The 14,714-nt window shown below is 44.2% G+C and overlaps 4 protein-coding genes across 14 annotated transcripts; all 4 read left to right on the top strand.

The window, feature by feature from the left end:
- The first annotated feature begins 343 nt into the window (after nt 1-343).
- On the top strand, nt 344-6,919 carry LOC6734705 (aspartyl/asparaginyl beta-hydroxylase). 8 transcript variants are annotated; one of them, XM_016168185.3, is made up of 16 exons: nt 347-560; nt 1,399-1,452; nt 1,639-1,824; nt 1,880-2,038; nt 2,092-2,432; nt 2,516-2,635; nt 2,711-2,891; nt 3,100-3,177; nt 3,564-3,596; nt 3,694-3,801; nt 3,953-4,396; nt 4,693-4,787; nt 5,264-5,504; nt 5,563-5,668; nt 5,721-6,446; nt 6,503-6,919. In XM_016168185.3, exons 1-16 carry the CDS (start codon nt 509-511, stop codon nt 6,651-6,653), a joined length of 3,075 nt encoding a protein of 1,024 aa, XP_016027906.1. In that variant the 5' UTR covers nt 347-508; the 3' UTR covers nt 6,654-6,919. The 8 variants fall into 8 exon arrangements, with proteins under 8 accessions (XP_016027911.1, XP_016027910.1, XP_016027906.1 ...); XM_016168188.3 differs by having other exon boundaries at nt 348-560; nt 2,513-2,635; XM_016168194.3 differs by lacking the exon at nt 3,564-3,596 and having other exon boundaries at nt 348-560; nt 2,513-2,635.
- Nucleotides 6,920-7,018: 99 nt separating this feature from the next.
- On the top strand, nt 7,019-9,081 carry LOC6734706 (juvenile hormone esterase). Its single transcript, XM_002081677.3, has 6 exons — nt 7,019-7,219; nt 7,278-7,421; nt 7,475-7,628; nt 7,683-7,868; nt 7,923-8,772; nt 8,838-9,081. Exons 1-6 carry the CDS (start codon nt 7,034-7,036, stop codon nt 8,995-8,997), a joined length of 1,680 nt encoding a protein of 559 aa, XP_002081713.3. The 5' UTR covers nt 7,019-7,033; the 3' UTR covers nt 8,998-9,081.
- Nucleotides 9,082-9,727: 646 nt separating this feature from the next.
- On the top strand, nt 9,728-12,683 carry LOC6734707 (juvenile hormone esterase). 4 transcript variants are annotated; one of them, XM_016168197.3, is made up of 7 exons: nt 9,728-9,852; nt 10,311-10,565; nt 10,630-10,773; nt 10,882-11,032; nt 11,098-11,840; nt 12,014-12,303; nt 12,360-12,683. In XM_016168197.3, exons 2-7 carry the CDS (start codon nt 10,344-10,346, stop codon nt 12,547-12,549), a joined length of 1,740 nt encoding a protein of 579 aa, XP_016027918.1. In that variant the 5' UTR covers nt 9,728-9,852; nt 10,311-10,343; the 3' UTR covers nt 12,550-12,683. The 4 variants fall into 4 exon arrangements, with proteins under 4 accessions (XP_016027918.1, XP_016027919.1, XP_016027917.1 ...); XM_016168198.3 differs by having other exon boundaries at nt 9,733-9,852; nt 10,323-10,565; XM_016168196.3 differs by lacking the exon at nt 9,728-9,852 and adding an exon at nt 9,933-10,085.
- A 94-nt stretch (nt 12,684-12,777) lies between these two features.
- Nucleotides 12,778-14,548, top strand: LOC6734708. Its single transcript, XM_002081679.4, has 3 exons — nt 12,778-13,590; nt 13,905-14,072; nt 14,135-14,548. Exons 1-3 carry the CDS (start codon nt 13,194-13,196, stop codon nt 14,395-14,397), a joined length of 828 nt encoding a protein of 275 aa, XP_002081715.2. The 5' UTR covers nt 12,778-13,193; the 3' UTR covers nt 14,398-14,548.
- The last annotated feature ends 166 nt before the right edge of the window (nt 14,549-14,714 follow it).

Genomic DNA, 14,714 nt, shown 5'->3' on the forward strand with positions numbered 1-14,714 from the left:
AGTTAATATCTTGAGAACAATACATTTTAAATAAATTAATTCAGTTGTACACGATTGTGATAGCGCATAGACATATAATGTGAAAAATCCACGAGTAACAGAAAAAATTACATTTGTGTTTTCTAAACTGTTGCGTTGCTGAACTGTTTAAATTAAATTCAATCTATTTGCACAACACGATTTAAAATAACACATAAATATTAGAATTAAATAAATTTTTAAATAATAATATGTAAGTATATTTTTAGAGAGCTGTTATGAGTTTTCATCCAAAACAATAAAATTGCCTTTACTGCCCAGCTGTCATCTCTAGCTTTCATCATTCCCGCCGGATCTGGCAACACCAGTGTCACTTTATAAATAATTTTCCCACGGTGCGAGCGGTATTTGCATTTAGTAACGTGCTGTTCGTCGATCCAGATCGCCCGTTTTGCCCGGTCCGCTCGAAAAGGAAAAACAAACACTCTCCGTTGAATTGGCATAGGTTTTAGTGCCTTTAGCGAGCAAAATGTCGGGCGATGTGCAGCCGCGTAAGCGCAAGGATAAGCGCCGAAAACGCGGTAAGTTCCTGTTACGGTACTTTTACTTACCATCATTCTCGAATGGACCGTTATTTGGTGTGAAAATCGGTTTTGTCTCTTCGCCGCCGCCGCGTAGCAAGCAGTTCATTTCTTTTATTAGCATAATAATATTGTCGAGTGCCTTTAAAAATAACTTTGCCCTATTATATAAAATTATACATCTCGCCTGTTTTCTGTCGCTATGCGTGTGCCGATCGAGCAGGAAAATATATATGCATGACATGTGTGCGGGCGGGGAAGGCGGGAGGTAGACCATAAAGTGGGTATTTCGATCGGGAACCAAAGAAAAAGGGCATTGAATCGGTGTGCAAAAATCGAGAAAAAACAAGGAGAGTGGTTTTCCCAGATTTATTTATCTTTTTCCAAGGCAAACACAGATGTTTCGTTGTCCCTGGGATATCCTCTTATTGCTATCTCCCTCTGCCACTCTTTCTCTCTATTGCTCTCTTCTCTGCGTTATCTTTCTCTCATTGGAGAATGGAGAGCTCGTCACCTCGTCGGCAAATTAATTCCAATGCAACAGAGATCGAGATTCACATACGTAGATACTAGATACCAGATGATGATGCTTCCGTAAAGATTCTGGGGCCATTACACCCACGGCACCGAAATAAGTAGCCACGATGGTGCATATATGTAGATATAAATGTGTAAAGCCATTTAATTTCACTTGGCCAACTGCCCAAGAGCATGACTGGCGGCTTCTTTGTTTATCGTTGCGCATATTTAGGCATAAACAATTCCCCCCGCCCGGCGTCGTCTTATCAGCTTGTAATGCCGGTATAGTATGTCTCATTGTAACTAACTTTTCGTCTAGATGATCGCAAGTCCGAGGGCGATGTGACTGTTCTGCGTCAGTCCAGTTTTCAAGGTAGAGAAATAGATCCCCCCTATATGTAGTTTTCCCAACACACCCCGGAATGCTTTGCCAAATTAATTGAATGTCTCGCTCAGTTACTAAATCCAAGTAAAACACTCGAAGGTGGATTCAATTAAACTGCTTGTAATCACATGTGTTATTTTTATTATTCACTATCATGCAAATGTCGGATCTCAGATGACGACGAATCTTCGCACGGCGTTCACATTACAAAGATGGGAAACGATGATCTCCACCTGCATGTGCACCACGATCACGGAACTGGCGGTCACTGGTGCGCCAAGATCATATTCTTCGCCCTGATGGCAGTGCTCCTAAGTTTGGTGGGTCTGATCATCATGGAGAACCGCGGACTGGAGGATCGTAAGTTATAGAATTCTCAGAAATTTGAAATGTACTTAATAACTGTTTATGTCAGTGGACACTCCTCTGTCGGAGTCTAGGTTCTCGAAAGTTTTTGATGGCTGGGTAGACGAACATCGGGATGAGCATGATGGTCACGATGTGCAGGAACCCTCTGGAGAGGCGTTAGATGATCACGATGAACACGACGATCATGATGATCATGAAGAGGAAGGTATGTTAATATAAATTAATATAAACTCTTATAAATAAATAAAAACGTTTCAGAAGAAGAGCCACTCTCAGAAGAATTAGAAGAAGAACTGGAGGAAGAGGAACAGCCAACTGAGGAGGATGAGCCAGCGGCAGATGATGAAGATGAGGAGGATGAAGATGAGGAGAACAATGCGGGTGAAAACATAACTGCCGAGGATGCGGAGGAGGAGGAAGAGGAGGAGGATAACGATGACGAAGGCACCGTAGAGGCAACTGTGGAAGCTACCACTGAAGCCACTACGGAAGCCACTGGCGAATATGAAGCTGAAGAGGATGAAGACGATGAGGATGAAGCAGCAGCAGATGATGATGTAGTAGAATCCACTGAAGCTCCGCTGTCGAAAGCTGAGGAGGTATGATCTATAGTTTGTGAAAAGATTGTGTATTTCCAAAATTAATTAATTAATTCCAAATTAATGTTTTATGTTCGCAGCAGGAAGACGATGATGAGGATGAGGAAGAGCAGGAGATCGAAGAATCAGTAGAGCCGCCAAGATCCCAATCTGCGGCACAAAGTGCTCCCGCAACAGATACTAATGATGACGACGATGATGATGTTAGTAAAATATCTAGTTGCTTGTTGGGTTTAATTGGTCTTCGTATTTGTTGCTAAATAACTTGTTTATTGCAGGATCAAGACAAAAACGATGCAGATGACGGGGATGACGACGAATTCGAGTCCCTGGATCAGCAATTTGAAAATGATCCCGAGGATACAGAGCCAGCAAAAGCAGTAGAGAGTGAGGAGCAGGATCAAGACCAGGCTGATGAGGAGGAGCCCAAGGAAGAGGGCTCCTCTTGGTTGGCATCCCGTAAGTAGCGAAGGATTGAATAGTTGAACGGTTAACGGATCTCGCAGGCTTAGAACCTTAAGAACTGACCGACTGAAATGCTCCACCTTACCAAACTGAAAGAATATGCACAACCACACACTACCAAGAACTTAGAAACCGAAATTGTACAAGAAAGTGCAAAAGGCATTTGTTTGTTTTCTCATACTAAAACCTGACTCATTTACAGTTGCCGTTAAATTTGGCGTTGGCGTTGCACTTGCCTTAGTTTCACGCCTTGTATTGATAAGGAAAAGTCCAAATACAAGTGAGTCTTCAATGCTGATCTGCTCCCCGAATCTCCGCTCTTTGTATTCCGCTCTCTGCTCTTGATCTCTATCAATCATATCCGCCAAGCACGCCAAATGTTATGCTAATCAAATAAACCATACTACGGGGAAACTTTTCAGTAACTATTACTAAGCGCCGCTTTTCGTTCTAACCCACCAAGTTAAGTTGGTTAAATCAGCAAATGACCTCATTGTCTCGTGATATATTCTCGATGTATTAACAAAAACTAAAACAAACTCTGGGCAATGGCCTCTCTTTTTGGTTTCAACAATGAGAATCCATGGGCCCAGTCCAAATTTTGCACTTTCTTCAGTTAGCTTATTTTGATTATGATTTTATATTATTTCTTTAATCTGATTGTAGTCACAGCTTTGTTCCAATTATTATTCCACCAATGTATGTATGTACGGAAATTGTTGAATGGCTTTGTTCTTGCTCGATTAACAATCTCTTAACTCGAATAACGTTCGAATCTTCCGTGGTGAATGCTTAGCTGAGGATGAGCCCGCACCAGAGACTATATTCAGGCGAAGATTGACGATTGCCACTGCTGAGGATCACATACCGGACGATGTGGAGGAGCTGCCCCTTTTGGACGATGGTTGGAGATATGAGTTATTAATTGCAAACTTCGGCTAGCCGAAGTTGCTTCCAAATCATTTGATTGACAAGTGATCTGGAAGCCTATGCTGTATGATATGCCTGGCCAAGACCAGAGTATTAACTTCAGTCATATCCCATTGTCTAAAAAGAATACTCCGAGGAGGAAATCGAAATCGAAGAGGAGATCGAGGTGGAAATCAGTGACATTGATGAGGAGGAGGAAGAAGTACGTCACGATAGCGACGACAACGTGGCCTCCATGGCCAGTTATGTGCCCGAGACCTTTGAGCAACTGAGCGCCATGTACAAGTACGCCCAGGAGCCTGCAAAGGATGCCAAACCCAAACCCGAACAGAAAGAAAAGGAGCCGGAAAAGCCAGTAGGTCACAGCGATATCTACGTGGAATACGAAGATGGGGCTATCGAGGATTTCGAGCATGATGGAGATAGCGATGAGGAAATCACCGACGAAGAGGACGAAATCTCCGACGTGGACGACGCCGATCTGATGAACCGGCTGGAGGCCAAATACGGTCGCCTGCCCGTCAAGGAGTTCGAGAGCGATCCGGACTCCGACGACCCCAGCTGGACACGTAATTACTAAACGCACAAATCACCACGTCTGTCGATGACCACCCGACTCCATTCTCCATCCAACATACTTTCGATCGATCACATAAGCTATCGCAATCATAGGCCCAACACTACTTTAAGACACACGACCAAAAACCGATCGCTTTACACATAACAGATCGTAAGTGTTAGCCATAGGATATACAAACCGACACCTCACACAAGGTGGAGCTATCTAGGCCGTAACCGTTCAAAATTTCACACCATTGTTATGCTCAAAATAGTGTTCTAATTCATATTCTTAATTTCTAAATAGAAATAAAGCCGAAAGAAGCTGCAGCTGCTCCCGCAGAGAAAGAGGATCCTTTCGAGCAAGAGTTGCGCAAGGCGAACGAGGAGATGATTAGGGAGGTATGTCGCAACCAAAGGTGTCTCCTTCACCTGGATTAACCCGTGAACTATATATCTTCGATATATCTCTAGCTCAACAATCACTAAAGAACATCACAACAAAAAAAAACACAATCTCATTTCAAAGCTTTAGTTTATGTTTGCTTGTCAAGTTCATTAGATCATATAACAGCTTAGTTATGTAAGAACAACAAATGATAATTAATCAAATCATAGGATTTAACCCTATTCATGTATTTATAGAAACGCTCTTATCAGGAGACGCATATTGTTGGGATGAACCCACGACCAGTTACTCCAAAAACTACACACCCACTTGGAGGAAACTTTGGTCGCGGGCTCATCCTTGGATCTCCTGTCAACTGCGTTTCAATTCTTGAGAGAATGATTTTATACTAATTGCATGCTTTCGTACTTTGTCTAACCCTTTTTTTGTGTTTTGGCTGGCGAATCGCGAACTAATATCCACCCCAAAGAACTATGCCCAAGCCCTGCGATCCTTTAACACGCTCACCACCAACTTTGCCCACGAGCCATCGGCCCATTTGGGAAGAGCCCGACTTCTGGAACTTCTGGCCAAGAAGGAGCGCAGCAATCAGCGCCTCTGGGAAGCCATCGATGCTTACAAAAGATATTTGGCCTTTGGCGAGCTTATAGCCAGCAATCTGGAATTTAAAACCGCCGGCGAAAGCTGCATAGAGAATTTGAGATTTTTGGGTAAGTTAAACATATATTTTAATCTGTTTCGCTTTCTACATTGCCTATTGAATTCCAGGTCACCACCGACAGGCAACTACCATCCACGAGCTGCTCATCAAACGTTTGCCTGAGGATCCACGGCTTCGTAACCAACTCTCACTCACCTATCTTATGGTAAACAAGTAGGTAAGACAGGCTACTTTGAGTTAGAAATACTTTATGATTGTCTCCCAGTCTTCAGCAGGTTGAAAAGGTGGCTGTGGAAACCCTGAAACTGTGGCCAACCAATGCAGTGGCCCAACTTCATTATGGACTGGCGCTCAGACAATTCCATGCTGACTACGCCAAGGCGCTGCCCTATCTAAAATATGCCGTGGAGTCTGAAGAGGAGGGCACGCAAGAGGCTTTCTTCTATTTGTCGCTTGGCGAGACTATGCAGCGCCTGTCCATGAAATCAGAAGCTCTGGAGGTATATAGTAAAGGTGTTGCCAAAGGCTTCTTTGCCAGCCTCTATCAGAGATCGCTGTACAATGAGCCCAGGTTGAGAGCACAGCCCTTTTGGCAGCCCAAGGAAACGGGCTATGAAAGGCAGCTGGAGAAGCTAACGCTCAATTGGCGCGCCATTCGTGATGAGGGATTAGCGCTGCTGGGAAGAAGTGGATTCTTCGAGGATGAAGCGGAACTGCTGCGCGACAAGGGAGTGTGGCAGCAGTATGAGCTATATGCCCAGGGTCGTCGGGTGAAGGACAACTGCCGCAGGGCTCCAATCACCTGTAGCCTGCTAGAGGAATTTCCCGAGTCCGCCGGCTGTCGACGTGGCCAAGTGAAGTTTAGTGTTATGCAGGCCAAGACGCATGTGTGGCCGCACTGTGGACCCACCAATTGCCGACTGAGGGCCCACCTCACGCTAGCTGCTCCGGAGCCGGAAAAAACCTCACTCCGCGTGGCGGAGCAGGAAAGGTGAGGGAAAACGAGAAAACCTTTCAAATTTCATTGACTAACCTCATCTGCTTTAGAACCTGGCGTGAGGGAGAACTGTTCATATTCGATGATAGCTTCGAACACGAGGTGTGGCACAACGGAAGCCAGCCACGCCTAGTGCTCATCCTGGATATGTGGCATCCGCAACTGAGTGCCGCCCAGCGCCGCAGTTTAACACCAATTTGACCGGGAATCGCTTAGTTCTATTAATAGTTCCGGTTCCTAGGCCTGCAATTTAGTTAAATTTCGCCAAATCGCATCGTTCATTGTTAGTTAAATCGCCATGTTGTATAGACATTGTAATTATACCTCTTAGTCGTAAGTTCGGTTTGAATGCGTGTTTAGGCTATGTAGACGTCAATTCATCTGTGTATCATATACGATTAGCGTTGGCTGGCAGCCTACCCTCGCTTTTCTACGTGACAGAAATAAAACCTTTTAGGATTCGATAATTGTGGTTTTTATTTTATACCCATGATTACCTGAATTTGCAAATATCCCGCTCTCGGTTGAGAGATGCAGTATAAAAGTAAGCTACTGTTTTACCAATGGATATCATAACAAAAATGTTGTTCGCCGGAGTTGGAGTACTATTTTTTGTAGCTGTTGCTGTCGGAGATTCCCTGGATGTGTGCCTGGAGGATATGGGCTGCATGCGAGGCACTGTAATGCCAGGATATCAGAGCGGAGAGTTCGAAGCCTTCATGGGCATTCCCTTTGCCCAGCCGCCAGTTGGACCGCTGCGTCTTAAGGTGGAAAGTTCCTTCCTCTGATACTTTCAGAAGGATTAAGTACATTGAATGCTTTCAGAATCCTGTGCCGAATGAACCCTGGGAGGGAGTACTCGATGCGGGAACGGCGAAGGACAGCTGCGTGCAGAGAAGCTACTTTGCGAAGGAATGGGGTTTGATGGGAGTGGAGGACTGCCTCTATCTGAACGTCTACAGACCGAAGGTAACAAGATTTGCAAGCATCCTTAGATAGTCCTGATTGGTTTGGTTTTATAGAATCGGGCTGAGGATAAGTTGCCCGTGATGGTTTATATACATGGAGGTGGTTTCTTTAGCGGCTCTGCCCATCCCATGGCTAGTGGACCAGAGTATCTGATGGATACCGGCAAGGTGGTCATGGTAGCAATGAGCTATCGCCTTGGTCCCTTCGGTAAGTTGTAGGGATTATCCAAAACACCACTCACATCAAGTTCAAATGTTGCAGGTTTTCTAAGCACTGGCGATGAGCACATGCCAGGGAATTTCGGATTCAAGGATCAGCGATTGGCGCTGCAGTGGATACAAAAACACATAGCCACATTTGGAGGAGATCCCAAAAAGGTCACGATCCTTGGTCACAGCGCTGGAGGAATATCTACACACTTGCACATGATTAGTCCCAATTCAAAGGGTTCGTTTTCATGGATGAATTTTGATCGCACATAAGTCATACGCTTGTTTTCAGGACTTTTCCAAAATTCCATGTCCTTGACAGGCACCATGTTTTTGTCGGGCATAAAGACCCTCAAAGATCCCTTAAGTCAGGCAAGGCGTCTGGGCAAGGAATTGGCCATTGATCAAGCGGAGACTCTCAGTACCCAGGATCTGGCGGAAGCGCTACGTAAAGTGTGTCATAAAAAACTCCTTATCAGTGCGGACAGCTTAAAGGTCTGGGATAACATGCCCCACCTTACCAGTCTCCCGGTAGTGGAGGCTCCATCTCCAGACGCCTTCCTGGTCGAGGATCCGCTAGATGCCCATCGGGCAGGTCGCATTCACCAGGTGCCCTGGATCCTAAGCCTAAGTTCGCGAGCTGGAGAAGGTTCCCTGTTCCTAATGCGTGCCTTCATTAATCCCAAGCTAAGGGCCGAGTTCAATGAAAACTTCCTGGAACATATGGTCCTGCTGCTTAACTTGCCCGAGGGAACTCCCGTCCAGATGGTCAGCGAAATATTGGATGCATATGACTTCAAAGGAGATAGTCTTAACAACGATACCATGTTGAAATTGGCAGAGATCTCTGGTGACTTCAACTTTTATTATCCGATCTATGAAACTATTTCGTCGTATGTCAACTATGCAAATCTCGAAGAGAATCCACTGTACATCTATATCTTTGAGTTTGTCGGATTAAGCTCTATAACTAAATTTTTTGCTGGCACCACTGACGACTATGGGCTTGGAGCAGTCCACATGGATGACGGTCTGCACACCATACGCATTCCGATTAGCTTCGATGATTTTCCCAAAGACTCCGAAGATGCCAAGGTTATTCAACGAATGACTTCGCTGATGGCGGATTTCGCCAAAACGGGGTAAGCTGGGAACAAGATAACAAGATAGGTTTATATTATATTTATTACTTTTTATATCTCTCTAGAGTTTTCCACGAAGAATCCACCTGTAAAGCTTCGGATTTCAATGATCAGGGAATGTGCAAGTATCTCCACTTTGGTGGCAACAAAGAAAAGTATCTGGAAGATATTCGAAACAGCATAACGCTCACCGGTTATCCCATATGGAAGAAGCTGTTTGCATAGCTCTCTCAATTCGATTATAACTACTTTGGGTTAATTTAAGAATGAACCCGCGATAAATAAAACCCATTAATTTGCGAAATGGAACAGAATGTGTAATGGGAACCATGGCAGATACCCCAGATTTTCATTGAAGCATTGTAAGTGCGTTCCATTTTCATAAATGCCTGCTGGGTTGGAGCCAACCCATCGCATCACATCCCATTTTCCATCCAATCCCCCAGTTGTGATTCGAAGGTCAATTTACATATGCAGAATGTGCAAGAAATGAGATTAAGTGCGAATAAAAGGCCCGACGACATGCGATGAGATAAGATTGCCGTCGATCCGCAGCGCAGTAAAACTCGCCCGATAGGGGAAACCTCCGGCGACTTGGAGACTTCTCAAGATCGGCTATCTTAAGGTGGAGCACGATCCGTGAGAGTGAAAACCGTGACGTTCTATGGGGTTGCTGGGGATAAAAGCGAAAGTGAGTAAATAATATCCAGGTTTCAGATGTTAAGATAGAAAGTAAAAGTATGCGTGCATCATCTTGAAATACATTCAAGTTGTATAAGCTGCAATTGTTATAACACAATTGTGTATTTATTAGTTGCTCCAACTAGTTAGTGCAAGCTATTGATCTGTGGGAGCAACAATAGTAGCTTACTTTTTCCAGTGACATCTGCACCATGATTTATTTTCTGTGTGAATGCATTAAAAAAGCAGGATAAAAGCGAACATTTCGATACGAAGCGATCGCAGTTGATCGCAAGTCGTCAGCTCTGACAGATCGGGGTACAAGTAATCCAGTGCCACTTTCTACTCGTTCTGGCGCGTGTTTCAAATTACCCTAACCCGATTCGGTTGAGGTCGCTGGTAAGATGCTAGTTGCATTTCCAGATCAATTCCTATTCGGAGCGATCAAGCATACGCCGTGTGAACCGTTCTCCAAACGATCCCAACCAGCTGGCTAAATCGCGCTGATCTCTATAAATTTTCCACCGCACATTTTGTCAAGATTGTGGGCAGAGAGCCACTTGGTACGGAGCAAAAGTTTTCTTCACGAGTCAACTGAACAAATCGTCAGATCGATTTGGGCCTCTGTCGCGGTAGGTTCTTCCAGCGATTTTCCCCCAGCAAGTGAGGGATTGAGTGAGTGAGCTTTTCCACCAGGATAGTGCGCCTGATGGCTGAGTGGTCAGCTAACCCATTTGAAGACCGAATTAAAGTTGACATCATCTTGAGCCAGTTAACGCGCAGCATAGGAAGCCCCCCCGAAAAAAAAAAATTGATCATAAATAACCAATCGTTTTGCATAATTTACGATCCATTAGCTCTATTTTCAGTGATTTCGTGGACCGCCGGCGATGATTCAACAACGGATGCTACAGCTGCTGCTTCTTGGACAGCTCTTGGCTGGCCCCGGACCCTTCGGCGCGGCCTTGGCCACTGTGGACCAGCTCACCGTGTGCCCGCCGAGCGTGGGCTGCCTGAAGGGCACCTATCTCCAGGGCTATCAGTCCGAGAGATTCGAGGCCTTCATGGGCATTCCCTATGCCCTGCCCCCCATTGGAGATCTGAGATTCAGTGTAAGTGAATTGCGCACCTTTGGATAAAGAGACTCCATCTATGAACCAGCTACTTCTTCTCCAGAATCCCAAGGTAATGCCCAAATTGCTGGGGATTTACGATGCCAGTGCGCCCAAGATGGACTGCATCCAGAAGAACTATCTGCTGCCGACGCCAGTTGTCTACGGCGAGGAGGATTGCCTCTACTTGAATGTCTACAGGCCAGAGGTGAGATAAAATCAAATTCCTAGGGAGGATCTAAGAAAGTACAGGGTCAGTAGTGATGATCCCCGGCTTTGTGAAATCCCGTCCAGCTTATATGAATGCCTTATTTAGGTTCGTAAACCCGCACTACCTGTAATGGTCTATATCCATGGCGGCGGCTTCTTTGGCGGCTCTGCAGGACCAGGAGTAACTGGTCCCGAATACTTTATGGACTCGGGTGAAGTGATTCTGGTGACCATGGCCTATAGACTAGGACCCTTTGGTGAGTCCGAAGATAACTAGCAAAGTGTAAGCAGTGTAACTTCTGGTTTCTCGTTCCACACAAAGGATTCCTATCGACGCAGGATGCTGTGATGTCTGGTAACTTTGGCCTAAAGGATCAGAACTTGGCACTGCGTTGGGTGCAGCGCAACATTCGTTTCTTTGGCGGCGATCCTCAGCGTGTGACCATTTTCGGCCAAAGTGCCGGCGGAGTGGCTGCCCACATGCACCTGCTGAGTCCCAGATCCCAGGGACTGTTCCATCGAGTGATCAGCATGAGCGGCACGGCCAATGTGCCCTTTGCCATTGCGGAGCAGCCTCTGGAGCAGGCTCGCCTCCTGGCGGAGTTTGCAGACGTGCCAGATGCCAGGAATCTGAGTACAGTAAAGCTAACCAAGGCACTGCGTCGAATAAATGCCACCAAACTGCTGAATGCCGGCGATGGTCTCAAGTACTGGGATGTGGATCACATGACCAATTTCCGTCCAGTGGTCGAGGAGGGATTGGAAAGCGATGCCTTTCTCAACGAGCATCCCATGGATATGCTGGCCCAAGGCATGCCCACATCCATTCCCCTGCTTCTGGGCACTGTTCCGGGTGAGGGTGCAGTCAGGGTGGTGAACATCCTGGGCAATGAGACGCTACGACAGAGCTTTAACTCGCGATTCGACGAGCTGCTGCAGGAGCTGATGGAATTCCCGCCCAGCTTTAGCCAGGATAGGCGCGAAAAGATGGTGGATCTGCTGGTGGAAGTGTATTTCCAGGGACAGCATGAAGTCAACGAGCTGACTGTTCAGGGATTTATGAATGTAAGTCGATGGGGCTGATGCTAATAAGTTAACTAAGCTAATATGATCAAGTTAACTACATTTTAATTTATGAATTTGTAACAGTTTCTCATTAATCATAGCTTAATTCAATCTCTAGCTTTTGTTTCTATTTTTATACGTAGTTTATTTATAAATATTTTCTTGATTTCCAGTTAATATCTGACCGGGGTTTCAAGCAGCCCCTATACAATACCATTCGCAAGAATGTCTGCCACACGCCGAATCCCATCTACTTATATAGTTTCAACTATCGTGGTCCTCTGAGCTATGCCTCCGCCTATACATCCGCAAATGTGACCGGAAAATACGGAGTGGTGCACTGCGATGATCTGCTCTATCTGTTCCGTAGTCCACTGCTCTTTCCCGACTTTGAGCGAAACTCCACGGAGGCGAAGGTGATACATTCCTTCGTGGATTACTTCGTGCACTTCGCCAAGTTTGGGTGAGTATGATACTTTGGATTGTGTGGGCACTATAATGAATCAACATATTTCGCAGAAAACCCAGGAATTCCGAGTCACTGACCCCCTGTTCCATTGAGGTGCTCCAGTCACGTCCCGACGGAATATGCGACTATCACGAATTCGCAAATGCACCAGATGCCTTCCAAGGCTTCGAGGTTCACGTGGCCAGCGAATTCCAGACGGATAGGGTGAATCTATGGTCGCATATACTCAACGAAAAGTAAAATAGATCTTAACTATGCTCAACCGATTAAATAATGTACATATATGAACGGTTGGTACTGAAAAAAGTCGTAGAAAGTAAGCTAGAATGCAGCTATTGTAAGGAAATAAACTACTACCAATACTTAAGAACAAACATTTCAATGTTTTAGTTAGTTATTTGTTTTGCTAGCTATTTTGGATCTAACGTTTTTGGTTGCATAATTCTAAAAAATACCTCTACCTTTAATAGTTGTCTGGAAATTCGCCGCGCTTTCCTATTTCGAAGTGTGCCAAACTTGATAAGCCATAGAATGAATTTGCAACACGTGGGTTATATCTATATTACGGCATTCGAAAAATGTTTTGATGGGGGAAAAAGCGTGCCATAAAAGCAGGTTTCGCAAATTAAGTATACGCCGCGTGGCGGCAATGAGAAATCAGTTCGTAATAGTTCAGTAGTTCTTCCTCGCTCAGATGGATTGCAATTGTAAATCAATTGATTATTCATAGATCAAGTGAATTGCTGATTATTATCTCGTCTATATTGAGTAATCTACATATTAGCTAATGACTGTCTATTTGCATAATGCATTTCCTGTGACTTAATTTTGTTGTGTAGAATTCATATGATATTTTCCCATGTTCATATATAGCTTTGAGTGCAATGAACTTTTTGTGGCTGGCAAATTGGGTTAGCACATGCAATGTATCCCCATTGCCTGGATTTATGTCAACCTCGAGCACAATTAAAATCAATAGAGAGCGCAGTGAAATCATTCAGGTGTCTGAAAATTCCTGCAGGACATTCGTCAGTCACATTTATTGCTGGCTAGTGAAAAGTTCGACCATGGAGCTGCGTCGGAAAATCACTCTACGTATTCTGCCCCTATTTTTAGCCATATTTCTATTCACCATGGGCGAGGCATATCTGAAAAGTGTCCGCGTGGATGAGATTCCCTTTGCCGGAAGAAAGGCCCTTGCCAATCGGCGGTCCAGTGGTATTCATCTCATTTCCAGTCTGGAGCATCAGCGCACTTTTCTTCACCTCTTTCATGTGCCCTGTGAGTTGAGCCATCTATTTTGCAATCCCATTTAACCCATATCAAAATCTCTGTATTCTGAACTAGGATTTGGATTTAATGTTTTATGTGATATCTTTTTTAAGCTATTTCTTTTCAAGTTTAAAAGAGATCATCGACGAATACTGTTAAGCCTGAAAGTATGCTATACTTTTTTAAAGTTTATCCTATGTTGCAAAGAAACAATAAGCAAACGTATTAGCAACTAAAATAGTTAAATTTTTACCACGTGAAGCATTTGAATCCTTTTAATAAGCTTTTTGTAATAACAAATTGTTTAAATTTGTATCTTTCAGACATCATTTGCTTCTATGCCGCGAAGGGCAAGTGGCCGTATGTGCCGGGATTCATGAAGTACCGGGTTGACAATGCAGCTCGCAGTTTCTTCAATCAGAACGACAGTTTCATCAAACAATTTTGCACCAAGTGGATTCAGGTGAAGGAGTGCTTTCGTCCTTTATTCGGTGGGTTGCAGGTCATTATGGAGTTCAGAAATAGATTGACCTATTTAAGCACCTCTTTCCAGACAAATCAAATAACACAGATGTTGAAGTGGAAACGCTTGATGCAAAAATTCAGGGACAGCGTTGTAATTGTGACAAATTGCTCTTATCAACAGAGCCACCAGTACCGGTCGTCTACTTTGATAAAAATTACATTGGAAATGTTAGTTCGGAAACGATTATGAATACCATTGAATTTCTGGAGAGTTTCCTGCCGCCGCCCACTAAAAAACATAAGCGCAAGAATCGCGTTCGTGGGCGCTTAGATGATATGGATATTGAATAGAAATCACTCTTCATCATTATATACTTTCGTAACGCACTCAAACTTAGATTTTACTCATCACAATCATAACCAGAAAATCATCGTTTAAATTTGAATTCAAATTCGGTTTCAAACCGTTTTCTAGAGATAAGTGATATCGATAACGCTCAGAATATTATGGCAAAATAAAAATTCTTTAATTAATAGAACGCAACTAAGCTTCTTAATATAATAATATATGATGTATCAAATGCGACAAAAATATATTTCAAATTGCTTTAAATGTATTTATCGATAGGCAGAGCTATACGGCTTAAATCGATATATATGCAGATGGT

This window comes from Drosophila simulans, chromosome 2R, assembly GCF_016746395.2.
Source record: "Drosophila simulans strain w501 chromosome 2R, Prin_Dsim_3.1, whole genome shotgun sequence".
Classification (NCBI taxonomy): Eukaryota; Metazoa; Arthropoda; class Insecta; order Diptera; family Drosophilidae; genus Drosophila; species Drosophila simulans.